Source organism: Pantherophis guttatus, chromosome 4 (genome assembly GCF_059756535.1).
Source record: "Pantherophis guttatus breed Tessera chromosome 4, ASM5975653v1, whole genome shotgun sequence".
Lineage (NCBI taxonomy): Eukaryota > Metazoa > Chordata > Lepidosauria > Squamata > Colubridae > Pantherophis > Pantherophis guttatus.
Genome location: NC_142066.1, coordinates 45,910,887 through 45,937,683, shown reverse-complemented (window position 1 = coordinate 45,937,683; position 26,797 = coordinate 45,910,887). Strand labels below are relative to the sequence as shown.

The 26,797-nt window shown below is 36.6% G+C and overlaps 1 protein-coding gene and 1 long non-coding RNA gene across 4 annotated transcripts in view; one reads left to right on the top strand and one right to left on the bottom strand.

The window, feature by feature from the left end:
- LOC132711824 (uncharacterized) overlaps positions 1–17,785 on the top strand; it is a 30,579-nt gene extending 12,794 nt beyond the window's left edge. For 2 of the 3 annotated variants that reach the window (XR_009622564.2, XR_015733785.1), the window contains 3 exons: positions 12,133–13,385; positions 15,740–15,885; positions 15,981–17,785. This is a non-coding gene — a long non-coding RNA (uncharacterized LOC132711824). The remainder of the gene's footprint in view (positions 1–12,132; positions 13,386–15,739; positions 15,886–15,980) is intronic. The other variant, XR_015733786.1, reaches the window with a different exon arrangement.
- LOC148114079 (uncharacterized) lies at positions 12,359–16,190 on the bottom strand. Its single transcript, XM_087892059.1, has 2 exons — positions 15,632–16,190; positions 12,359–12,445 (listed from the first exon to the last, which is right to left on the bottom strand). The coding sequence occupies exons 1-2, from the start codon at positions 16,188–16,190 to the stop codon at positions 12,399–12,401; spliced, it is 606 nt and encodes a 201-aa protein (XP_087748185.1). The 3' UTR covers positions 12,359–12,398.
- Positions 17,786–26,797: the final 9,012 nt, after the last annotated feature.

The following is a 26,797-nucleotide window of genomic DNA, read 5'->3' as shown; positions in this document are numbered from 1 at the left end:
TCCCAAATTCTGAAACTGCAACTGTTCCCAAAGCAGCCTCCTAATTTTATCCCTCCTCAATATTACTGTATTACAATATTGTATTTCCATACTGAGAAATGTCCTTTCCCAGCAGCTATTATGTAAACTCAACTCTCCATCAGTGACAAGGACTAATGATCTAAAACTTCAGTCTTGTCCTCATGAGTGAATGTACTTCATTCTGTTAGACTGCAGCAAATTAGGCATATTTGCTTAGCTAGCTACATTCACAAAATTGTTGAAGTAGATTATCTCTAGTTTTTAAATCTTGTTTTAAAATAAAGTTAAACTATTCCATTATTGAGGTGGAATGGAGGATACCGGGCATTTTAATTGTTTTAAAAGAAGCATCCTGAACATCTACTCCATGTTGTTTACCAGGTTACAACCAAAGGTTGCCCCACCCAAATACCAAGGATGGTTGCACTTGATTTGTGTAAAATTACTATGTTACTGAGAGCTTTGTTTTCAGTCTAGTTATCAATGATCTAAGCATAAATTTTGTTTCATTCACAGCTGCTCTACACTTATTTGGTATTTCAACAAATATTCAACATTATCAACCTCCCTTCCTTTGATGATCAACTGATCAATTCAAACTACTACATTATAAATCTGAAATTAATAAATATATATCGACAGATGTCTCCTAATTTTGGATAATTGTCAAATATGCAAAATAATACTCTTTTAACAATGATTCAGAATGAATATTGGCTACACCTTTCTTTGCTGAGGGTACCAATGGAAGGGAGGAGGGTTTTTAAAATAACCATATAAGTCTTGCAAGAGCTAAGGTCGCTTTTGCAAGACTCATATGGTTTAAGTGACTGCTTCATTCACATTAATGTGTGTAATAAGTGAACTGTTCTTAATATTTTCCACAACCTATCAGAACACCTTGATGAGAAAAGTGATCAATTTCTTACTTTGTAGAAATCCAGCTACACAATGTCTTCAGGATTAATCAAATCACAATTTGTATAGGGCAACCTGACTTGGACAGGATAACCTGAATTGGCCCTTCTCTGTTCATTAAACATTACAAAGGAGACAAATTTGCTTCTATATATACAGCTTTGCTTGATTATCTTGAAGAAAGTGTTATACAAATGCTTATTGCAAATGCTTATTTTGTCTGCTGTTTTGGTTTTTCTTCCTAGGATTTAATTTCTACCCTCTGTTTATATTTGTTTCTTCTCTGATCCTGCTCTGTCATATAACGTCCAATGTTCAGATGTTCAGAATTGCACTAGATGTGTTTAACTCAGTGTTTCTCAGTCTTGGCAACTCTTATGCACAATTTCCAGAATTCCCAGCCAGCATGTTGGGAGTTGAAATCCACACATCTTAAAGTGGCCAAGCTTGAGAAACCATGGCTTAATTGTTAAATACAATTAAGTGTACTAGTACTTACTTCAAGAAAAAAAAAATATGAGCCTATCATTGTTCTGAATTTAATCACAGATACACTGGCTGGGGAATTCTGGGAGTTGAAGTCTACATATCTTGAAGTTGCCAAAGTTGAGAAACATCGGAACACATATCTAGTGCAATTCTGAGCATCAGACTTGATATGAGAGAAATTAGAGCATGATCAAGTGGTAGTATTTCTATTTTTCTTGCAGCCAAATCAAATTGCTGGCTCATATTTGGCTTAAAATCAACTGTTCCAAGATCACTTTCACAGATACTATTACCAAGCCACATATACTCCACACATAACTTGCATATCTGATTTGCAAGTTGTAAATAGTTCCATCTTTCACTTCTTTTATTTTCAGCTTTTGATTCCAACCAATCAGGACATTTCTGTCTTTTAGCATCCCTGCCATTTAATATTTTATTCCTATAATTGGGGATTATATATACTACCCAATTTTGTATTACCTGAAGATATGATTAGTTTACCCTCTACCTCTTCAACCAAGTCATTAAAAATATTGAAGAACAAAGGACTGATTACTGAATCTTGTGTCACTTAATTTGATAGCTCTCTCTCCGATTTGATGAGAAACCATTAATGAACCATTTTAAATACGATCTTTGAGTTAGCCATACATCTACTTAATTGTCATGTCATCCAGCACACACTTAATTAGCTTGCTAAGCAGCACCATGTCTTGGGTATTTGTTTACTGTCGCTTGTTTATTGAAGTCAAGGTATTTTATGTCATCAGTATTCCCACAATCTACTAATGAAATTATCCAATCAAAAAAATGAATTAACTGCCTGGCAAGATTTGTTCTTGACAATTCCATGCTGATCTAATTACAACATTGTTTTCAAGGTGCTTAAAGAATAAGCCTTTAATTATCTGATCTAGAATCATCAGGGTATCACTGTCTGACTAATTTATCTATAGGTTATTAAAGTTTACTTTCTGTGATACTTGAAAATAGAGATCATTCCTACAGTTAGCTGGCACTTGTGACTGATCACAGGTCCTCTAGGATTTTCAAAAATAAAATCTAATAGTCTACCAGATCATCAGTTAATCCGTAGTAAGATTAGAATGTAGTAGAGTGCAATTTTTACAACACTATAATTTACATACATTTAAAATAATTTTTTAAAATCGCTGATCATGTTTTTATCAGTTGCAAAATTCAATCTTTCCCCAACATCCTCCATTTTGCAATTTCTTGGTGGAAGATTTACTTTTTTTGTTGGAGAAGTCAAAGAAAACAGTAGTAGAATAGCTATGTCTGTTCTTTGATAACACAGCTAGCATTTTTCTCTCATTCCTGAGTATTTGTCTATTGATTTATTTTGCTTTTCTTTTGAACAAACCTAACCCTATTTTATTATTAATAATGTTTTTCACTACCTTTAACTTAAAATAACTTTCCTGAAAAAAGCTGGGCTATAGCTCTTTAGTGAACTACCCCCTTCCCATTTTCTATAGACTGATTTCCCTTCTTTTATATGAATTGGGCTTGTGTGAATTTGCCATTCACATTCATTTTTTGCACAAGAATTTGCTTAACATGAAAAAAAAAACTAATCACTTTTTTGCACAAGAATTTGCTAAACATTTAAAAAATCCTTTTTATTGTGTGATTCACACCAGTGAAATCAATTTGCACCAAAGATCTAGAAATATGCCAAGACTTCTTTTTGCCAAAATTACTTGAATATTTTCCTGCCAAACCTTTTCTGTCCTCACTCACATATTTCAAATCTATATTTATATATATAAATGGCGCTCGCCCTCTCCCTCTCCCTCTCCCTCTCTCTCTCTCTCTCTCTCTCTCTCTCTCTCTCTCTGTGTGTGTGTGTGTGTGTGTTCCAGCATAACTCTGGAACACCTCAAGCAATTTCAACCAAACTTAGTACACAGATACTTATTCTCTGGAAAAAAATACTGTGGGGGTAAGACACCTCTAAGACCTCTAAGGGTGTGTGTTCTGTTAAGATACAGCCTGTTGTGCCTTAAAATGGCTTCTACTGTACTGCCTTAAAATGGGTTCTACTGTACAGCATAGTGGAGTTGTCATGGTAGCGGCTTCACAATACTCCACAAGGGGGCTCTCTCTGGTAAGTGGGAAAAATCCTACATTTGAAATTATGTTTGGTCCAGACATATTCTTGAGGACAAATGTATGGCCATTATCAATACTAGCAAAACAACAAGGTAGTAACATTTTACTTGATGCTTCGGGGCACAGGGAAAACATTTTTAACTAATTTAATTTTTGCCGAAATCAGGGCTCAGGGTGAAGTTGCTCTTCCTTTCTAATACAGGATTGGATAAATAAATACCCAGGCAATGCCAGGTTATCACTTAGTGTTATTATAAAGTTGTCCTAGTGTTGTCTCATATCTTTCACCTAGTTCTTCATCTGCAATAACTGCTCCTCTTACTATGGGACTTTATCACCAAAAGTTGTGTCTAACCCTCTTACTCAAAATGAAAAGAAAAATGACTTATGTAACACTAGAAACCTAGTTGGACTAAAGCGAGTGAAGGATCCTGAGCCTTAGAATAAGCTTTTAACCTCAGGAAATCAGCTAGAATTCTTCATTATGTGGACAACAATAATAAAGAATGTGAATATAATTCATGATGCATTCTACCTCTTTGTCATAATAATCATGCACATCAGTGGTGAAATCCAAATTTTTTTACTACCTGTTCTGTGGGCGTGGCTTTGTGGGTATGGTATGGTGTGGCTTGGTGGGCGTGGCCTGGTGGGCGTGGCAGTGGAAGGATACTGCAAAATCCCCATTCCCTCCCCACTCCTGGGGAAAGGATATTGCAAAATCTCCATTCCCACCCCAATCTGGGGCCAGCCAGAGGTGGTATTTGCCGGTTCTCTGAACTACTCAAAATTTCTGCTCAAAATTTCCGCTAACAGTTCTCCAGAACCTGTCAGAACCTGCTGGATTTCACCCCTGATGCACATTAGAAATACAGCTGCAGAAAAGATGACAAAAATGCTTTCACTATATGAAGAGTATATGGCAACGAAGAAAACATGTTTGAAAAATGTAGTGTTTAAGAAAAAGGCTCTAAAACTTAGAAACATATCAGTCAATGCACATAGGTTACAACATTAGAATCCATGATCCACAACTCTTCATTTTCAATTGATCTTGCTTTATATAAGCTTTCCAAGGAATGTAACCCTAGGACAAAGAGAAGACAGTATGCTCTCTTTTTGGTCAGAAGTTAAGCAAATTCACATTTGGATTCCTAACTCTTAATGGATACCATCTGAGCTACAATGTGACTTCTTTGTTTCTGACACAGTGCAGCATCTGAACTCAGCCATTCCAATTTAGGACTTGATGTTCTCTGCGAATACAGACATGGTAATTTATTAAGCAATCTCTGATTTAGTATGATTTTCAAGCTAGCCAATTCTTCAGTCATATCTACTAAGCTAATCTAATCAGGATAGTTGTTTCAGTTCTTTAGTTCTGCTTTCTGGGAAAGTCTGCTCAAGCATTACTTCCTCTCCTAGATTTTCTACAATGAAGAGAGATATGAAGAATTCATCTGGGCATTTGTACTCCTTTTAATAATCTTTGATTAACTCCCCAAGTTAACCAGGGCTTCCTTGGCCAGTTTTTCCCCTTTCTGATGAAATCAAATAATTTTCAATGCGTTTATTACTTATTACACTTCTAGACCACCTTATGGTAACAAAGTAACAACAATAAGCAAACAAAAAAAATCTCAATAACACAAGTTTAATAATAACTATTAGCATCCAGTTCCACTGTTAATAAAGGTAATTCAACGTCACAAAAGTAATACGTAAATTATAGAGAATTCATCATTGACATTATATGTTATGTAGAAGAAATGTTCAAACCATGAAAGTTAATCATTTTTTTTCTTAGGTTTGATTGTGTTTGCTTTCATGCAACAGAAAATACTGAATTCAGCTAATCTAGAGTGAAATCTTATAGGAGGGAAAGATTATTTAATTATAATGAAGCTGTAGTCTCTGAAAGTAACTTATCTTAAATCTACTCAATAAAATTATTCAGTGTGCCTTATCTTGACTTTTCTTTAATAGAACATCTAAAATTATCTCTAGCTTTTGGTAACATAAACTTCAATTAAATCTGAAGAGGTTCAAAGGATAACAGTTTGATTTTACGTTTCCAGAAATGGAAAGTCAATTCATTCATTGATTTTATGTTCTCAGAAGTGGAAGGTCAATTATTATTCATTCCTCTTCATCCCAGCAACTGGGTAATGTTGTTATATAACTCAATGCCTACTCACTATATGACCTAACTTATTCTGACTCTTTGCATTCAATTCTCATTGCTGAGAAGTCTGGGAATGAAAGTCTACACTGCCCATCCAGAAAGTACACAGATTGGGAAAGATAGTTATACAATAATAGTGCATATACTTCCCAAAATAAATTAGCAATATCAAGTCTTATAGTACAGTACTTGCTTTCAAACTGTTCTGGTTCATAAGATTTGCTCTATAAAAAGAATTAATTGTACCACTCTCCTAAATTCATATAAAAGTTCTTCTATGATAATTCTGATAATGCAATCACTGAAAGAATTATTTAAATTAAATTATGCCTACGGTGAACTTAATCTCATTCTAAATTAGAGCTTTATGTTTAAAGATGTAATATTTCAATTTGTCATGCTTTATTATTGATATTTGACAGTGCTTAAGAATTTCCAAGCAAATATATTTGCATATAATAACTATTCTTCACACAAAGCAGATTGTGTAAGCTTTTGAGACTTGGACTTGTTTTAGATGTTTAGATGTCAACTGCGACTTGAAAATTTTTAGCCTATCTTTGGTTGGTTTGCCTAGTGCTTCTGATTCAATGCTAAGTATGATCTTACACACATACCCCCAAAATAAGACATCCCCCAAAATAAGACATCCCCTGATAATAAGCCCAATCAGGCTTTTGAGCGCATGGCAATAAGGCCAAGCGCTTATTTCAGGGTTCAAAAAAATATAAGACAGGGTCTTATTTTCTGGGAAACACGGTACACATTTTACAGACTGTTAAACTGTGTTCCACATTCAACAGACCCCAAAAGTTTTCCAGAAATCTGAAGTAGTGCAGAATACTGATGCTAAAATGTTGATTGGGGCAAAGATTGAAATCTTAAAATGTTTTTATTCTAGCAGATACATTAAAATAATGTTCACCTTGACGTTGATTTCTGGTGGTCATATAGTCACATTCAAGCCATTTTCTTGACATGGTTCCTGATCTTCACCGATGGTTCTTTGAAAGTAATAATCAAAGCCAAACAGTGAAAAATAATACTGTTACTTTTGAAATTTTAAATAATGTAGCATAAGTATCTGAAAGACTCTGATTATAAGATCTTTTTTTGTGAAAAGCTACCTATCCTTTAAGATCACCTATGTCTCCTTTTCTTTAATGGTCTGCATTTGAGAAATACTTAATGGCAACATTAAAATATGGTTAAAAGAAGAATTACCCATTTTATTTGAAACTCACTTCCTTTTCTCATCCAATTTCTCATCCTTTCCAACTGCAAATATTTATTTTTCAAACAGATACTGCCGCCATTGCTGGAGTCTTGGTTTTGGCTCTCTAAGTTTTTTTTCCCTATTGTAATTTTGAGTTTGGTGTTTTCAATAAATTATTCATTTTTTATGTTTGCGCTTATGTTTTGCAACTCATTTTAACTGATTCCATTTGGGAAGAAAAAAAATAGTCTACAAATTATTATATAAACAAAATAAAACTATAAACATCAAAAGAAAACAATGTTGATATTCATGTAATAAAAAGAACCACATTTTCATAAATACTGACAATATATTGTATACTGGAAGAGAATTTCCTTGTAACTTATTTCTAATATTTTATATCGTACACATAGGTTAGATTTATACAACCAGACTAAAAAGGATTTGTGAGGATAGCACTTTCCAATCTTAGCAACTTTCGGATGCGTGAATTTCAAGTCTTCTAATTCTCCAGGCAGGATGGTCAATATTGAGAACATTCTGAGCTGAAGTCTACACATTTGGGCTTGGAATATAGCCTTCAGCAGCTATTAGACTAGTAGTGACAACAGTTCAGCAAGAGCTAGATGGAAAGTTACATGTTCCTCACGTTTTAATCTGAATGAAATATGTTGAAAATTTAATTCTAGGTTATTTCACATAGTCAAAGAAAGCAAGGATTTATCTCTTGGAGATTATTCTGCTAAACAATAAATATAATTCACATATATGGCATAAAACAAACTTAGCTTTAAACACACACTGTTCGTTCATTAGATGTGATTTGGCTAGGTTTCAAAGATATTGAATCCTGATCCTAATTCTCTTAAATATCAGCATTGCTTTTAAATCAATATGAATAATATTATGACACATATAAGGATTATTTAGTACAGTATTAATTAAATAAAAGTTTAGATGCATAAAACAGCAATAACATTTCTATAAGTCCCGGCAAATTATTGTTTTAGGAACTCACATCCAAAATCTGTAGGAATTTACAGAATTGAAAAGCACTTTATGCTTTTAAATGCTTCCACAAAGTCTTTCCAATATTTTGAAAATATTTTGTTGTTTATTTAACACATTATTTAAATGTGTTCCAATAGTCTTTCCCAGATTTTGGCCATGGGGCGGGGGTGTGTGGAGTTAGGAGACCTATAATCTAACACAGCCAGTGGGTATGGCACAGTGGTGGGTTCCTCCTGGTTCGGTCCGGTTCTGCCAAGCTGATAGTGGTGATGATATGACCAGTTCTGCCCCCATCGTGCCCCCCCTGCCTTATTCTTACTTTTTATTTGGCCTCACCCCCAATCTATTGCTGCCTCCCAAGTCCCAGCTGATTGGCTAGAAGGAAAAAAACGGTTTAAACTCTTGCCGCGGGACTTCAAAGGGCCGCCCTACAGCAGATCAGTGTTAAAAGGCAGTGTGGTGGTAGACCAGTGCCTGCAAAAATAAATTGGTAGACCAGTGCTCCAAAAACAAATGAGTAGACCGGTGCCTGCAAAAACAAATGGGTAGACTGGTGCGTACAAAAACAAATGAGTAGACCGGTACAGCTCTCCAAGCAGTTAAAAGCCTGGTAGACCAGTACCTCTGCTAAATCCTAAAGAATTGTCACATGACCATCAAGCCACTGCCACAAAATAAGCCACGCCCACAAAACCGTTGGTAAAAAATTTAGAACCCACCCCTAGTATGGCAGGGTGGGTATGGCAGTGGGGAAACCTGTTTTAGATTTTTGTTTGCTCCCTGTTAAAAAAAGTACATAGTTTAAAGTAAGCATCATGTGACAGAGCAATAGCCATTGTGTACCTTTACAACTTTGATAGGAAAAAATGAGCAACAAATAAGTTCCACTCATGGCTTTAAGAGTGAAGTGGCTGCAAAATTGGTTTGGCAAAAGAATTTAGTAGGGCAGTGGAAAGGAACAGATTTAAACATCTCTCTTTTTAAAATGTGGATGTATTGCCTCCTTATAGAGGACAATAAAGCCAATACTTGGGGGAAAAGGGGAAATTAATATTGTAACATTCAAGGCAACTAGACTCATAGAAATGAAGTGTTTTCTTACTATTACCACTACCTCCTGTGCAAATTATAGATCTAGAAACTGAAAATAAATTGCAAACAGGTGAGGCCCTAAGGGTTGGCTACATATTTCTCATTAGAACTCATTCTGATGTCATCTTACTTGTGATGTTAATTCCAAAGGGTGACTTCAAATCCTTTAGGCAATTGTTTTACATATTGATGGTTTGCAAAACTGCTGTCCAAGTTAACACTTAAGATGACCTCTAGGCGGCACTCTCTCAAACTAAATTAATGATTTTTAAAAGGATATGTTAAAACATTTAATATTTAAGATTAAGTATTTAAAATTCAAAATTTTACGATGTAATATTTGGTTTTTCATTTCTGTGCATTTTCATGAATTAAGTTTTTTTTTTTAAGTTGAACTCTAAATCTTGTAATAATTCTACAAGGAATTATAACCCATTAGGTTTAATAGGTCTATTTTCCAGATAAATCCTGTATCTATTACAGTCTAAAATAATAAACCTGTACTTGATTTCAGGAATAATCCTTAAATTTAGTACAGAATCTCTGACTGTAGATACAACTGCAAGGAAGAGAATGTTTTCAGTGAAAAAAAAAAGGCTGATTTTAAAACTGTCTCAAAAGAGGCCCTGTATATGTAGTGATTGTACATTTAGGTTAGGAGAATGGAGGGACTCATAATAGGATGCTTTCGTTTTACTTTTAGTTTTCTCTTGTGATTCCTTGGAGCCTTTCTTTTTTATAAAGAACTATAACAGGGCATCAGTCTTCCCTTTAATGCAAAAAAATATTAAATTGTTAATAATTTAACAATTATTGTTAAAAATACGTTGCAATAGAAGAATGCAGTTACAATTAAGTATGATAGAGAAAGTGATAGATTCAGCTTCAAGGGAAATTTAGGATGTCAATAACTCTTTGATCTTTTTTCCAGTCCTAGATAAATGAATGGTTATTTTCAAAAATAGAAACTGCCTAGAGCAGGATCTATTTATCGGACAAGAACTTTTTTCTGGTTGAGATCAAAGCTCTGTGTATTTAATAGTAGCAGCTAAAAGACTTCACAAAGCAGCTCTTAAAGCAAGTTGAAGAGTATTTATTATTTTTGATTTTTTTTTTTATGTTTATGATCCCCTTTGAAGCTATAGTCCCAGAATTGAAAATCTATGCAGTATTACTCAGAAATAAAGTCAACTGTACAGCTGGAAGTAAGTTGCTTCAAAATGAAGAGATACAGGATTGGGTTTTATAAGCATTCACACTTCTATGCAGGAGGAAACTCTGTTTAACTCAATAGGTTTTATATTTGAAGGATCATGTACAGGTGAAGCTGTAGTATACCAATCCTAAATGGGCACATCTTTAAAGGAAGGATGAGGACCAAAACCTATTCAAATTAAATTTGAATTAACGAAGGAGATGAAATATTTATCTAAAATAAAGAAGATGGAGAAGTGCAAAAAAATGTTTGCAAAGATAAAGATCAGGATAACCAAAGGCCCTGCACTACTTGTAACACAAAGGCCATATATTAACCAAAGATAAATTCTTTAAGTCATGTGTATGATGTTCAAAGAACGATGTTGAATTATAAGATGCTTAATGTTTCTTTCAGTTCTGTGACTATTATATGTGCTTCTTTTTGGCACCACTCTGTCTTATATTTGCATTCCTATATCATAGCCAAAACTGATCTCAAAGAGGTAAGCAAAATCAGATCTGATTAATATTTGGATGGGAGACCACTAGGAAATACCAGGAATGAAAACTTGGAAAGGGGAAAAAATTCCCAAAAGCAGCAATGGCAATTTAGTATTGTTGGATAGTATTGTTGTGAAAAAGAATACACTAATGTGTCCATGAAGTTACCAGGACACAAACTTGTCTCAAAGGAGACTTTATCTTTAGGGAGATTTGGACAGTATGAATTACAATAAGTGAGTCTTGCTTCCAAATAAATATTCATCCAAGGTCTCAATCTTCCCTTGCAGGACCAGAACCTATTTACTAAATTGCCTTCTGACCTAAAGACGGTAGCTATAATGCTATTGTACATCTAGATGTATGGTGAGAAATTAAGAAATAGATAAACAAGCTTTGCGTCTCTGAAAACTATGAAGATAACTCAAGAAAGCATTTAAAATTCATGCATATTTACTTATGTTTTAAAGCAAATAGAGACAGATTATGTATACTTATCAAAAACATCTCTTGATTAACATGAGTCCAACACTATTCTGCCAGCTGTTAAAACTGTTCAAACAGCACTTTATTGATCCATTCAATAGCATTGCATTCAACACGTGTCAAGGTTTTGAAGATTTTAAAGTGAAAGAAATTATGCTTGATTCAAGGTTCATGGTAGTTTGGTTTTTTTAATGGTAGTTTGTTTGTTTTTTAAAGTATCCTATTAAATTGCTTTCTGCATATGCTTTGGAAGCTACTGATTCAAGCAATTAAGTCTTTCTTTAATTAGCAAGCATGAGGCTGTTGGTTATTCTGCAGCAAAATGGTTAAGGGCAAAACCTTCCCTTTTTAAAAAAAAAAACCAACGTAATTTAACAGCAGGTAGAAAATAAGCAAAATTGTTTCTTTGAATGTTTCTTCCATCACCATAAATTGCTAGAATGTTTTTGAGCAACTCATTCGAAGAAGCCAATGCGGTCTCCATCTGTACAACATTTTAAACTTCCCTAAATTGGATTCCTCCCCTTTTCCCGTTAAAGGATGGCTGAGTCACACATCGCTTGGAGGAGCCATAATGGAGGAACTTATTTCCAGTCTGTTTGGATCGAGAGAGACTGGTTTTTAGCTAACCAAGTATAACCATATTGCATTCCAAGGTTATTTCAGGTTTGTTAATGCTTGGAGAACAACCAGCGAGTAGAGAAATTTTTTAGCCGAAGGTATAAATTATGTCTATGAGGAAGGGAACTTATAGCACCAGCTATATTCCTTTAGCTCCAAGGTTTCTATGCATATTCTGAATAGACAGAGGTAACATAAACCTCAGTGAGATAAATAGTAACAAAAAACTAACTTATAATTTTTATTTTGCCAGCAATTCCAAAAATTTGGGACGTTCAGTCAAGACCATAAAGGTAAAGGTAAAGGTTTCCCTCACATGTATGTGCTAGTTGTTCCCGACTCTAGGGGGTGGTGCTCATCTCCGTTTCAAAGCCGAAGAGCCAGTACTGTCCGAAGATGTCTCCGTGGTCATGTGGCCGGCATGACTAAACGCTGAAGGTGGTCCCTATTTTTCTACTTGCATTTTTTACGTGCTTTCGAACTGCTAGGTTGGCAGAAGCTGGGATAAGTAACGGGAGCTCACTCCGCTGAACCACTGCACTGAGTGCCACTGAGCCACTGCATCCCTGTCAAGAGCATAGATCAGGATAATTAAAAACATTCTCTTAAACCTGAAAGAGATGGAGGATTTCTAAGAAAACATTTAACTGATTTCATCTCTAAATAAATAAGGAATGATATATTAAAGCATATTTCCTATTGTAACCTACAGCTGAGGATGATGTCACCCAATTTTTTTTCCTTTAAATCAGACAGCTCTAGAGCAGTCTGAAGTTCACGTTGAAATCCAACTTGATGTAATCAGCCCAACTGAAGTGCTGAATTCGCAGTTTGTTTTATATTTCCATATCCTTAAGTGTCTTTTTATCAATCTTAACATGTTTATAATATGCTCTTTCCATAATTTTTCTTTTTTTTTTTCCTCTTAGGATTTTGTTAGAAGAAAGATTTTGGAGACCAAAGAACAAAAACTAAAATCGAAAGTAAAACAAATAGATCACAAACACGAACATACAAGAAAACCCCTTTATTTGTAGATATCTTGTACTTTACTTCCAGTTTTTCATTTTGGGAAGGGAAGGTGATAGGAGAAAGTCCATCTTACAGTCTGGTCCCAATGTTTATCGCCTAATGAAAGGAATTTCATTCCTGCAAATGAAATGAATCCTATTTAATAGAATTTACTTCTTAAGTAACTAGGATTAGGATCTTGTGCAGCAGCTTCTTTTTAGCTTGAACTGGCCTACCAGAAGAGAGGCACCTTAGAAATCAGCTCCATCACAATGGAGGCAGGCAAGATATTATTATTTCCTCCTTCCCTCTGGTCTTGCTTACCGCCTGTTTTTCTCTTTCTACTTTCTTTCACAGGAGACTTAATCTTGGGATTCCAGGAAGCAAAAACTCTTAGCAATAATTGGGAAAGCAATTATTCCCAATTAGTCAAATTTCCGATTATACTTAGAATCCAGAGAGTCGCAGAACCTAGCAGCCGTATCAAAATCTAAAGTAAGTGCAGCCCAAACTTACACAGATTTCCTTAGAAATGGAAATTAAGAATTAGTTATTTTTATTACCTATACCTGGATAATGCCTTACAGGTATTTTGAAGGACCTTAAAGGTCTGCCTCTTTACCCTGGTCTTTGGAGAAGATAACTGATGCCCCTTTTTTTCTCTTTCCCTCTGAGTTTGTATTCTTTGTCATTGTTCTTTTTTGTTTTGTTTTAGTTTTATCAATTTTGAATTGTTCTTTGTTTTTAAATATTTTTTAAAAATTGTCAATCACCCAGAATCATTGACAGTCAGGTCGCATAAAAACTATTATTATGGTTGTATTGTCCATCACACAGTCAGCTTGGATGCTCAGGCTGAATTTGGCATTTTTGTCTGCCCAGTCACTCCTTCCCAAGAACCTGGAATAGGCAGATTTTGTTGTTTGATGGTGTTAAAGGTATTGTCACAGGATATAAACTATTCAAAATAAAGCTGCCTTTGGTAATTATTATTAATTTGTTTATATATTTATAAATGTTCATAAATAAATATTATATATTTATAAATATTTATAAATATTAAAGTATAATTTATATAAATTAATAACAATTAATTTATTATTATTAATATTATTAATTTGAAATATTATTTACTGCTTTTACACAATCTCTTTTTGTATGTGTGTGTGTGTTTGTATTTACAAAATTATCACAATTACTAGTCAATTTTCAACATATTGTATCCCCTTATTATACAAAAAAAAAGTTCTGAATGCCCTTCAAAATTCCCAGCTCTAGATTCTAGTTTTGTAAGAAACATGAATGCTGCTCAGAGAGCGGGACAAATAGTTCCTTTTCAAGTTAACAGCAATTAAAAATTCTCTTTGATTTTGAACTGCACTATTGCAATCGGCCTCCTACGCTTGGGCCTGGGGCAATGGTAGCTGTTCAAGTCCGCTGCCTGAAGGTTGATTAGGGCTTGGGTAGGGAGGAATGATTTTCTTAGGATTGCTCAGCTCATTTTGATTTCATTTTCAAGTCACCGCTGGGATGAAAGATTCCTGCCTAACTAAAGCATACTTAAGTACTGTTATGGTATGATTTGTAAAAGTGGACATTAACGTTTTAATTAAAAAGCTCTTTACAATTATTTGTAATATCCAGATTTTTTTTTTATTTCTTCAGTTGACTATATAACATAGAAAGTAAGGGGCAGTAAATGTTTACATATTGTGAGGAAGTTTAAAGATACTTGAGTTCTTCTTCCAGGTCTGTAAGATGTTATTCACACAATAACTAAACCAAGTCAGCTAAATAGCAAATTCATTGGCCCAACTGGCTAACTGTTGGTAAGGGTGGATGGTGGGTTTTGCATTAGCATGTACTGCAAACCGAACCCATTTCAATAGTGGGTGGCTCAGTGTATCATGAAAAGCCAAAAATTGAGTTAATTCAATTGCCTGCATATTGTTTGAATGCAATCATAGTGAATGGCAAGGAAAATATCTTTAGGAATAACATACCAGATTCTTTTTTTTTTTAACAGACTCTGGACTAGAAGAGGATGGGCATCAAAGGAATTTTCTGAAAGGCATAGATTTTCAGGGCCGCAGGTATTTTGCTCTCCTGCATTTTTATCAAGTTTGCACAGGAGAGCCTCTCTTTAGATTGATGCCCTTTGTAGTTTTCTTTGTACCCAGTACAGGTCTCATTTTTGCATCATATCCTGGAATGCAGAGAGCTGGTTTAGGCCTTGAAAACAAATCCTGGGAATTCATCATCATCATCATCATCTTCAATTCTGCATGTTAACTGAAATTTTTCCCTTCACTCCCACATTTTCTAGTTTCCACATCTCATTTTTATTGCATATTTTTAAATAGTATTTTTATATCAATATGGTCCTCAACAGCTGCTTCCCTGGAGATCACAGAGGGGATAGGGTAGCAGTTGACCAGCCTCCTTCCTCTCACCCTGCTTGTCAGAATCAGAAAGCCAATCTTATCTCCCCTTTAATTTTCTAAGAGGAAATTTGTTTCTGACTACTTGCTTTTACAATTTTAGCCTCATAGCTCCAGTTTTGGGGATTATATGTACAACTCGGTAGTTAAGTTCTGCACAATGAGAGTCAAAGCATACAAACACTTAAAAAAAAACCTTGAAACAATTATTTTGAAGGTTATCCTCTCCCTCTCCTCCCTTGTTGCTTTTGCAGAATTCCACCTCCTCTTCCCCTTCTTATCCCGCTGTAATTGACCCACCTGGTGAAGTTTCATCAAGTGTAGAGAAGTCGGAGGATTTTTGCAAGCCATCTTTCTTGTCTGCTTCCTCTTCCTCCTTATCCCCTTCTTCTCTTTTGCTTCCCGCAGGTCTAGGTGCATAACCAGGTTTCAGCCGGACAAACATCTTGCAATTTCTTCCATCTGCAAAGTATGAAGGAGAGGATGGGAAGCTACTTCGGGATAGGTTTCCATCGGCAGAAGACGATGCTTGGCTAGAAACCTGTTTCGGACAGGTAGTTAAAGAGAGTTTTGGAAGGGAAATGGGCCGGAAAGTTGACTTCGGAGTTCGACTTTGGCGGATAAAAACAACCGGTTCTTTCCTCTCCAGCTCTAGGAGAGGACCTTCTCCCTGGCAACTTGGAGAAAATTTATCGGCCTCTACTTCCAAGCAGGAGGAATCCTGGTCTTTGCATCCGGGACCGTACAGACAAGAAGAGCTGCTTTTATGTGAGCAAAAGTCATCAGGAGGAGAACTTCGCCAACCGGGATGATGAAAAGGGAGAGGAAGGTACCCAAGTCCGGACGAGGGGTGACTCATGCCTCTTTGCCCATCGAACCTCCGCCTCAACCCTCGGCAGGGCGAATCCTCCCCAAACAGAGGATGCCGTGCGCCTAGTGCTAAAGCCCAGCTATTGCCTTCGACAGGTCGCCCAGAGCCAAATCCTCAGGAGAGCAAATGGGGTTGCACCCACCAGGATAGGTGCCCACGTGTGCGTGCCTGCGAGAGGAAGAGCCTCTTTCAAGGGAAAGGCCTCCAGCAGGGCACTTATCTGTTGGAAAATGCGCCGGGCTCCCAGCCACTTCCGGCGGGCTAACCAATCCTAGATGGACTTGGCTTTTACGGACATCCCCCGGTGTCAATTTTAATGGCAAACTTTACTGCTTTGCCAAAGGATTCATCTTTTCTTTAAAAAGAAAGGAAGAAAGCCGGGAAAGGGGGTGGGGGTGGGGGGTGCATTCGCGGCAGACGTCTGCTGCAATTCATCCCCGTCGCGCCACTCCTCCCGCCGCTCATCCACTTACCCGACATGTAATCTAAAGGAGGTGCCAATTGCGCAGCCCTGTCTGAGCCACAAACATTTTGATAGGCACTTGACCCGGCCTTATCTACCGTGCCGCATTCCTGGTCTGAGTATCTGCGCCTTTGTGAACCTCACTTCTGCACGTCGCTGCTCTTAGAAAACCGGCGGCGACACAAACGTGAGGCCTAGAATGGAAAGACTAGACTGCATACCAATGGCTGTAAACACCACCACCAAATGCGTATATTCTACCGGTCTGTCATCCTTTTCTCTCAGGACCACCATCAAGTTTAAGTTTAGCTGTTTTTTAAAAAAAAAAAACACACATCCTGGTGGAATATTTTAAATGGACAAACAAGCCAATTTCTTCCATTCCTTCTTTGTCCAGATTATCCATTCCTCCTCAGCTACTGAAAGCAGGATGCGCAGTAGGAACGGGTTTGAAGCAATCAAACAATGGTTAAATGTAAATAATTGTATTTAACAACTGAATGTGTAAATGTGCACATCTATAATTAATTGCATGTGCTCTTGCATTTTAAAAAAGGTAGGGAGATCAAGTTGTGCTTTAAGAGATGCCAAGAAGACCATTTTTCAGTTGGAGGATTCAGCTTCCATTGATTTCTGTCCAATATTCTTCCTATACCAGATCACATATTGTTCTTGCTATGTAGAAATAAGTCAGTTAATTCACATGGTTCTTCAGAGAGTTATACAATTGGTATTAGCCCAAGAAGGGCTAAGTTTGTACCATTTAATTCAGGCTGTAGTCCAGTCTGTGGTCTGTCTTAAAAACTTCCATTGGATCACCATCACTGCCTTCTCTCTTTCTCTTATTTGCTCTCTGTAACCAGAATGTGATGTAGACAAAAAAGAATGGAAATAAAAGTAGCGGGTTAATCTGAAATGTCTGAAGCACGTGTTAAACAACTTTCTAAACATAGGCACAAGTCTGAGAGCCATCTACTTACTTATTCATTGCATTCAATGATTTACAAGCCTATAAACTGATCCATCAATTAAATATATGTGTGCAACTTCCAAAAACTACATGAAGGACATGTTCTATTGAGAATAATTTCCCATTAAAATAATTGGAACCAGATGAAAAGGGAGACTCATTTTCTGCTTATCTTTTCTCCATTTAATATTAACCTTCTTCCTACACTTAGCAGGAAAATAAACCCAACTTAGCAAAGTAAGACTTATTTCCAAGGAAAGTGAGATGTGCTCTTGGTTGTGTGCTTAGAAAAACTCTCATTCCTAATGGTATAATTTATTTTGATCTTTTGGAATAACACCCTATGTACATTTATAGGAAATTCGGGCTGTCTTTTCTAAGGTTTTGTTTAACTGAGCATTGCCAAACATGTGCAATCTAATCCAATTCTAGGAATAATTAAACCTTTTGGAACATCAGTTCGACAACAATGAAGGAACTGAGGCTGTTTTTCCTTCCATTGTCTTGGGCTTGGAAAAACAACTGCCTCACCTTGAAACTGTTACTGATCCTTTAGGGGAGGGGCCTGAAGTTTCCCGCAGAACTTTCCAACTGTTCCAGGAAGAAACAGTCTTGGATCATAAACAAACTTTCTCTGAAAGGAAGTTCTACTTATATAAAATTGCTTTTACATAAACAAGGCACAATCTCATGGGAAAATAGTTCCTGATAAGCACAGGTCAATGAAGTCATTCAATCCATGATAGCGAAATGAACCCTAAAGTTCATAGAAGCTGTGAATATTGCTACGCTGAGCAAACAAAAGAATCTATGAAGTAAAACCAGCCAATCAATTAATTAACCATATCAATTCGGATTAATAATAGTGAAATGTGCTACATAGGATACACAGGAAAGGCACACATTTAAAAGTACACATTCATTTATAGAGGCTAATCCCACTGTTAGACATGGTTGGCAAATGGTAGATTTTGGACAGCAAATTTTCTATCATGCAAACAATTACAATTTTTTGGTGGAGCGAGACCTTTTTTCATCTCAAAAAAACAAAAGTAATGTGGATCAGCCCTACATTTTAAACCCATTCCTTTCTTGCAATTTTTAAATGCCTTTTCTCTCCTTTTGAATTTTTTCCCCTTTGAATTCAAGGTCAGACTGAAATCATGATTAAGTTTTGTTGTTAGTATGGTTTCCTGAGCAAATCTCAATTGGATTCATGCATCTATATAAACCATGACTAACAAGTTGCATTAAATGCTAAGCTGATGGCAAATATCTTTATATACGAAGTCAAATATTGTGGCATATTCAACACTGTATTCAAAAGTCTTTGCTTTGCAGAATATGAACAGAAAACCGTGTGTTACAGATTGTTCAGCACGGTTATTTTTGCTTGTTTGTTTGTTGAAAATGTTTTGAGGAACTTTTGACCAAAGGATGTTGATTAGGGAGAAAGTTCATTGAATGCCTCAAGACATACAGCACTGCAGAATAAATGAATTTAGGCTTATATCACATAAGCACTAAAAAAGCATCATGTTAATTTCTCAAGAAAAACACTGCTGAAGTTAATATGGCACCTATAAATTATGAAATTTATGAAAATAAATTTCCTTATGAAAATAATAGATAGTAAAAATCAGTGTTTGAATATCATTAAAATGATCTAATCTATTAATTCAGAAAATTCCCATATTTTCTACCCTCAAGTGTGGGGTGGGCTAGAATGGAAAGAGCCACTGACTTCTTTTAACATCTTGATTTTCAAAATGGAAGAAAATTAAACACACAATTTTAAGTGCGCACCTATCAAGCGCACTTCATTTTTTACAGGTGTTAATTTAAAATTTATATGACTCCTTCCTGAAAACTGTAAGAATATTTTGGTGGCAATCCTGTATCCCTATTTTTGGAGGAAAGTTCCATTGAATTCAATGGTATTTCCTTTTTAGTAACCAACTATATGATGAATTGTAAAGTTACAGTCCTATATTGACTTCCTCTGGAGAAACTGAAATCAAGAGAACTTGTCTTTAAGGAGATAACTATAGTGATATATTATAAATTATTTGATTTACTACTAGTATTATACCTAAAGAGCATTCATGGTCATTATGCAGTTACACATAACACACTGAAATATCTTATGTGTTATGAGCCAAGACTGTCTGTATCACATTTGGATCTGAATCCCATTTTCTGAATCTTATTTTTAACCTCACTAATTTGCCTCAAAAATGTAATGTGGAAGCTCCCTTTCTTATAACCCTGGGAGAAAGTTTGGGGGGGGCTCAACCTTGATGTGTACTGAAACATAACTGCTTTCACCAAATGCAGACTTTAAAGGGCAGTCAGAGGAATGTTCTGTATGCCTAAGAGACGATCTAACTAATGCTAATTTCCTAATTAGCATACACACAAAATGGTTGCCTACACAGAAATACACAAACAAATGTTTATAATGTTTGCACATTTATGGTGTGTGTGAGAGAGGAGGGAGGAAGTGGGGGGGGAATGCAGAGAACATTATTCTAAATGCCATCCAAAGTCTTTTTCCCTTTGGGGAAATTTTTCCTTAAGGGCTCAAACTAGGAAATAAATGCAGCAAGCCACAAGATCAAATTTAGGATTTGAATTCACTGAAATTCAGTGAAACTTTGGCATTGATCTGCATAGGCCTTGAATACAAAAAAAAAGTGCCTCTATGAAGTACAGGTGAAGATCAAATTACAGTTCTCTTGGTCTTAAACCTACCTCCAAATATGATGGACTGCAACACTCAGCCTTCCCTTCCAATGGATCTTTACTGGCCAAGAGGTGATTAAAGTTGTGGAGAAAGCAAGGCTAGGGAAAACAAACTCCTTCTGGGCAATAAGGAGACTATTTTAAATAAAGAAAACAGTTGAAATTTGGATCCTTCTCCCCTCTCCAAGAACAAAGGGAGGAAGTACACCAACTGAAGGAAAACTCTGTCCTAGAAATCTAAAAAGTACTCACTACTATCATTGTATCTAAGTATGCCCACTTTTGGGTCTAGGTATGCTCACTGCGCACAGTAATGCAGACAATAGCTAGTTCCAGTTTTTCCTTTACAATGGGGAACTTGGGGTGTGTATGTGAGAGAGAGAGAGAAGTAAACTTTACGGTCCCTAGCTCTCAGACCATGGGCACTAAAAGTAAGCACTTTGAGTACAGTGGCCTTTACGAAACTGGTACCTATTGCAGATAACAGGAGTTGATGTTTAATACCTCTGGAGAACATCAGGTCAAGAAAGTGTACCCAAGTATTACTAATTAATAAATTTAGAGTCATTTACTGTACAGTACTTTTTTCAAAGGGAGCCCTCTGAATTACATGGTGGTAGCAGCTGGATTTATTTTCTCTTCTCCCACCCTAATTTTGAATAAAAAAAATATATCTGTACCCCATCTCTGGGAGAAAATAAAAAAGCAAGGGAAACTGGCTTAAATTGGGTCAAAACTTCCTAAATACTCTTAACCACAAACACGGGTTCAATGCCAGTTTTAAAAGGCAGTCAAATGCTTTTGAACATGGACAAAGAGCCTTCCTTCCATATGAGTGCGACCACAGTCTGCTGCTGTTAATATTCTTAACTGATATTAAGGACACTTTTCAATTGTAGCAAAATCCAGCAATTCATTATTCCTGGATGGATAACTTTGTTTGATCATAGGGTTGTTTCATCATATCTATATAGTTTAGGAAAAACAATAGAGTAGATCCTTCCTGCCTCCTTTACAAGCATTAGCAACCTATGAGATATTGTGGGATCAGTTTCAATATCATTCTCCTTCTTTAGAGTCTAGATCCTCCCAGAATTGCCTGAGTGAATTTAATCAAGCTGATTTCCGGGAGAGGGGGTTGTTAGTTATCTCATTTCTTTTATCCTTGCTCTAACTTAATATACAGCTCGCTTATTTACTTTTCATGGTTTGAAAACAATCAAAATAGTTATTTTGATAGCTCTGATACATAAATTATTCTTGGGGTTTTTAGCATGCTGGATTCCGACAAAATTGCCTGAATTTACTTCCCAGTTATCATTAAAACCATGACTAGACTCTAATTCAGGGAAGCTTATTCCATGACCATTTTTATTCTTGAAGGTTCCACAAACGTTTTCAGGGATTTTGTAGCAATTGGATATCAATGGGATCACAGTCATGGCAACTTGGACTAGAAAAGAAATATAAGATCAGGACTTCTGCTACCTGGACATGATCCCACAGTGCTGTTTTTAGAATACTCCTATCTTATCCTTCAGAGTTTAACCGGCTTGGCCCTTTGACTCAACCAGCCTTCGTCCCATTTATGCCAAATCTCTTTAGCTTTGGTTCCAAAAGAAGATCAGCGATGACGTTTGAAGCTCTTGGCTTTTAAAAGAGGCAAAGTTGTTCACGCAAGGCAAAATAAGACCACTGGCTGACTTGGGAGGTCCGATCTCTCAAGAAGGAAGTTTGATAGCTGACTCTCTGATCATCTAAAAACTTGGCTTTCTTTCTTACTGCCGATTTTACCAAGGCGTTGCTCTCCTAGACTTTGAGAAATCAAGAATGGGTCTAAACGGTGAATGGCCAGCGAAGATAAAAACTCCTTTTCAATGTTGCACTTTTCCTCCCTGATAGAGGGTTTGATTTGAGAAAACTCGTGCGCGCGAGAGATGACGGACTTCAACATTTCAAATCCCCTTGTATACAGATTTTGGGGAGGGACATTGCAACATCGGCATGGCCAGAAGTATATATTTGAAACGAAACCAAAGCAGTTAATTAACTGGTTCCTTAGGCTTTAAGCTTAAACTTTAGGTTTAGACTTTAAAAACAAAAGTGAGAGAAGAATATGCCCCCCCCCCACTTTCATATGTATGTCCACCACCGCCACAAAATATCACTTCAACACAACTAACTAAAAATGGGAATAATCCACACGAACCAATTGGTCCGATTTGGGGGATGGTGACAAAGGAGAGAAAAGAGAAGCCAACGCCGGAAAAGGAAGGGAGAAAATAAATCAAGAAAGGAACAAAGAACTAAAGAAAGAAAAAGAAAACACCGACACAAAAACGCCAATCAGAAGAAGGCGATTTTAAAGCGAAGGAGACATCTGAAGCCCGTCTAGGTCTCCAGGCTTTACCCTCAAAAGGTTTTATGGTGTTTTTCTGTGCAATGTCAAAGTCTCTGCCCCCCCCCCGCCGCCCCCTGCCTCCCGCCCTTCTTTATTGTAGGGCGGGATCTACTACCCTTGGCCAGATCTCCCCTTCCTCTTCCTTTAGCGCTTGTTTGAGAAAGTGGGTTTGTTTGGGTCCATGTTGAACTTCTCTAATTGTTTGTTTATTTTCAGAAATTGTATCTGCTGGTACAAAAAAAGAGAGAGAGAGAGAGGCGAAGGCGCTGATCCAAAACAATTGAGGAAAGGGGGAAAGAGCCCGCGGAAGGAACTCCTCCTTTGTTCTCCCTCACCCAAGCAGTTAGAGTTGCAGCAAAGGGAATGCAATTCTGTTTTGGGTATCTAGAATAGCTTTCCCTCCAGAGGTAGAGTATGGCATCTCCCATATTTTGCAGGAGATGCTGGGAAGTTGTAGTCTGAAACATCTGGTGGCCACTAGATTGTGCGAAGCAAACATCTGTCAAATCTGATTTCTATAGTGCAGAAGGGACATCTCAGGGTGGGAGGAGATGAAGAACAGAGACAAGAAGTGGGCAGGATCAGAATTTTTTGTTTTCCTGTTAACAGAGGAAATTATGGGTTCATCCTTTGTAAAAAAAAAAAAAAAAAAGCTATTTAGCGTTATTTTAGAGCTAATATCACAAGTTTTGTATGTTTTCCATGTCCTAAATTAAAGAGAATGATGCTATTGTCTTTTGGCAACTGTGGTTGAAACGAATTCTTTTCCACACACAAAAAATGAACTGTATTCCCAAAATATGGTCATAAACTACTACATAACCACCTCAAAGGGTCTCACCATATCTTCAGTAAAGCAGTTGTTTGTGTGAAATGGATTTATTTAAAATATTTATATCCCTTCCCCAAATAACAAGCCTTACCATAGAAGTTTTTCTTAACTGAGAAAAGCCAGTTTGAATATTTGTAAGGGAAGGGAAATCTCTCCTGCCAGTTAGAGAAATGTTATATTGGGAGAAGTTTGACCTTGAAGGTCAAATGTCATTGCCTTGAATATGCAATTGGAGTATTAGGGGCAGGCTGATTTCCTGGAATGCAAGTAGAAATCAGGAAATGAAGACAACACAGCATGAAGAAGAGGTAGCTCCTTTGTTCTTTTCAGGACTGGATACTGCTAACTCCCTGTCTGGAAGAATTATGGTCCATGGCTAGCCCAAGACAGTTTGTTACCTACAGTAAACATTCCAAATGGTGCTTCCTCCCACAATATAAAATTGCCTCTCTCCAAATTATCCTATCTAAAACCACTGATTAAAATGAATTTAGGGTATGACCTACGTTGCTTGCAAATTCAGATCCTGATAGAGCAACATGGGGCATATCAAGCTGTAACCTGCTACTACCATGGAAATTTCCTTATTCCTTTGCCAAAAGACAAAAGTGTGGATGCTTCCCAGTATAAAAACTGTACACAATCTGTAACAAGAAGCTATTTTGGCCCATCCTGACCCCCTCACAGATTTACCCAGCTGTCAAGAACTGGAGTAACAGTTCTTAATTTCAAGTACTTATACATAGTGCTATGATTAAGGGGAACAGCATGCTTTCAGGGGTTCATAACCCACTCAAGTTGCTCATATCACCTGGTGAACTGTTTCCCCTAGCTTTCCTGCCTTCCTTTTCTCCTACTTTAGATAATGGCATTTGCATGGGGTTTTTTTAATTATTATTTCCCATTAACTTTTGAAAGAACTTCAATGGATTGCAGAATAATGGTATCTTTACTGCTGGCATCTTCAGTTTCTCAATATGATTTCTAGAAATGAAAGACAAGGAATAGAATAGGACCTCTGAAAAATGGAAACAACCATACCTCTTGCACTGACTTTAGCGATCTTCTAGGCCAGCGGTCTGCAACCTTAAACACTGAAACCACAAAACCCTTCCCGTGCCTGACTATTTCTTGAGCGGCCACAATACTAGCATACGTAGTTGAATTAAACATTCTGTTTTCTTCTGAAACTTTTCTTTTCTTGGATTTATCCATGGTTGGCTTACCAGGGGTTGAAAAGCTCAATAAATAATGTGCCGGTGGGTGTCGTACATAGGCGGTTGTGACGCATATTTTGAGTGACAGGGAGCCACAGCAGAGGGGTGAAAGAGCCACATGCGGCTCCAGAGCCACAGATTGCTGACCCCTGTTCTAGGATGAAGGACATTGGACACCCCAAGGAACATTGTTTTGGAATGTAACCTAAGATAGACAGCTGCCATCTGGCAATCAACCTTGTATTATACATTGCAAGAAACTATTTAAATAAAGAAAACTGGGTTTAGTTCATAAATATGAAACATCTTGCCACCCATTAATTTATGAAAATGTGAATTATGGCCTAATTAGATGTGATGAGGAAGTGAAAGTATTATCTTGTTGTTTGGAATTTTTATGTAGGGTCCTAATAGTTCGTTTATGTCCTTTCATTGGCCTTGCACAGCCAACTTCACTTTTGGCTTTTGGTCCTGGGAAAGCAAAGTTTTCTTTGGCATAAAACAATCTAAGGCCTTTTCCCAGTATGGAGTTAAGGCATTATCCACCCTTCCTTGTGTCAGCACAAAACAACCAGAAAATTGGCTGATGGCCGTTAATTCCTATCCTGCCTCTGTTTCATCTGTTAGGCCTCCTTGTCAAATTCTTTTGTTCAGCTTTGTGTGATAGTCATTCTAGGCCTCACCATAAGTTTTCTGTTTTGGCCTTGCTGATGTCTTCCTTCAGCACATCACTAGCCAGCAGTGAATCAACCACCTATTGGGACCATGATCAAGAAGGGGTGTTACAGCTGATGTTACAGCTCAGTTCTACTTTTTGGGAACTCTGCCTGGACATCTCCAGGTTGATTTTTTTTTTATCCCTCTTCACATATTTTAATTGCATTTATTTAAAACTAGCCTGAAATGAAAGAACACCTTGTTTTCAATTTATTGAACAGCATTAAACAGATTCACATTTAGTCAATATAATGAGACAAACTTGGGAAGATACCAGAATAAAAACAGACCCAGAGAGGAGAGCTCCTACTTCATTGGGAAAGTGATTGAAATGAAACAAGGACACAGACAGATTTTTAATAAAAAATCTAGTTCAGCATCTTTCATTATTTTCAAAAGGATAGGAAAAAACAAGGATACTGTAACTACTCAGATTTTATTTCAAGTTGTACAGAGACCAACATACTAAGAATATGCATGTGGACATTCCTGCAATGTGTGTTATCTGAACAAATCTGAAAGATAATGGTGACAAAGGATTGTAAATTTGACCCACCTTGAACTTACAGCAGAATAGTTATGAATTAAAAGAAGAGAACTACTAAAATAAAAGTATTTTTCTTCCTTTGATGCAGTGTGATGACAAAAGACTGTCTAATTCATGGGTTGGAATTTAGAACAAAATGAAACAAATATTGTGGGAATAAGGGGAATACTGAGTTTGGCAAAGTTTTGTCACAATAAACTACAAGTAATCAACAGTCCTGAGAGGTTTCTGAGAAAACATACACAAGACATGTCACTAGAAAGCAAAATTACGAAACTGTCTCACTTACTTTGACCATATCATGCAGGGAAATTCACTGGAAAAAGCAATTGTGTTTGGAAGTTAGCAGTAACAGGAAACCAGGCCATCGAAGAACACAGTGGCTGCATAGCATAAAAGCTGACACCAGTCAGAACATAGAAAAACTCAAAGAAATAGTGGAAGATCAGAAGATGTGAACACAACTGGTCCATAAAATTGGCAAGAGTTGGACATGACTGAATGGATAACATCATCATCAGAAATATGAGGGTGGATTAACAAAAGGCTCTCCTTTCTTATTTTTATTTTAATGGCAGGTTGAAATTTATAGTAGCAAGGATTTTAACTATTCACATAAAGCATGAGAAGATATACTCACCTACACATTTAACTTTTTTAACAGCCTAGAAGAAAATAATGCTACTTTCATAATTTACATGTT

Bases quoted from the DNA above. Each gene is read 5' to 3' on its own strand.
- LOC148114079 (XM_087892059.1), bottom strand. From the start codon at position 16,190: ATGAGTCACCCCTCGTCCGGACTTGGGTACCTTCCTCTCCCTTTTCAT. The intron at 12,446-15,631 runs GTGGGTCAATTA...TGCTCTTGACAG, and splicing joins ACTTGATGAAACTTCACCAG to GGATGCAGTGGCTCAGTGGC.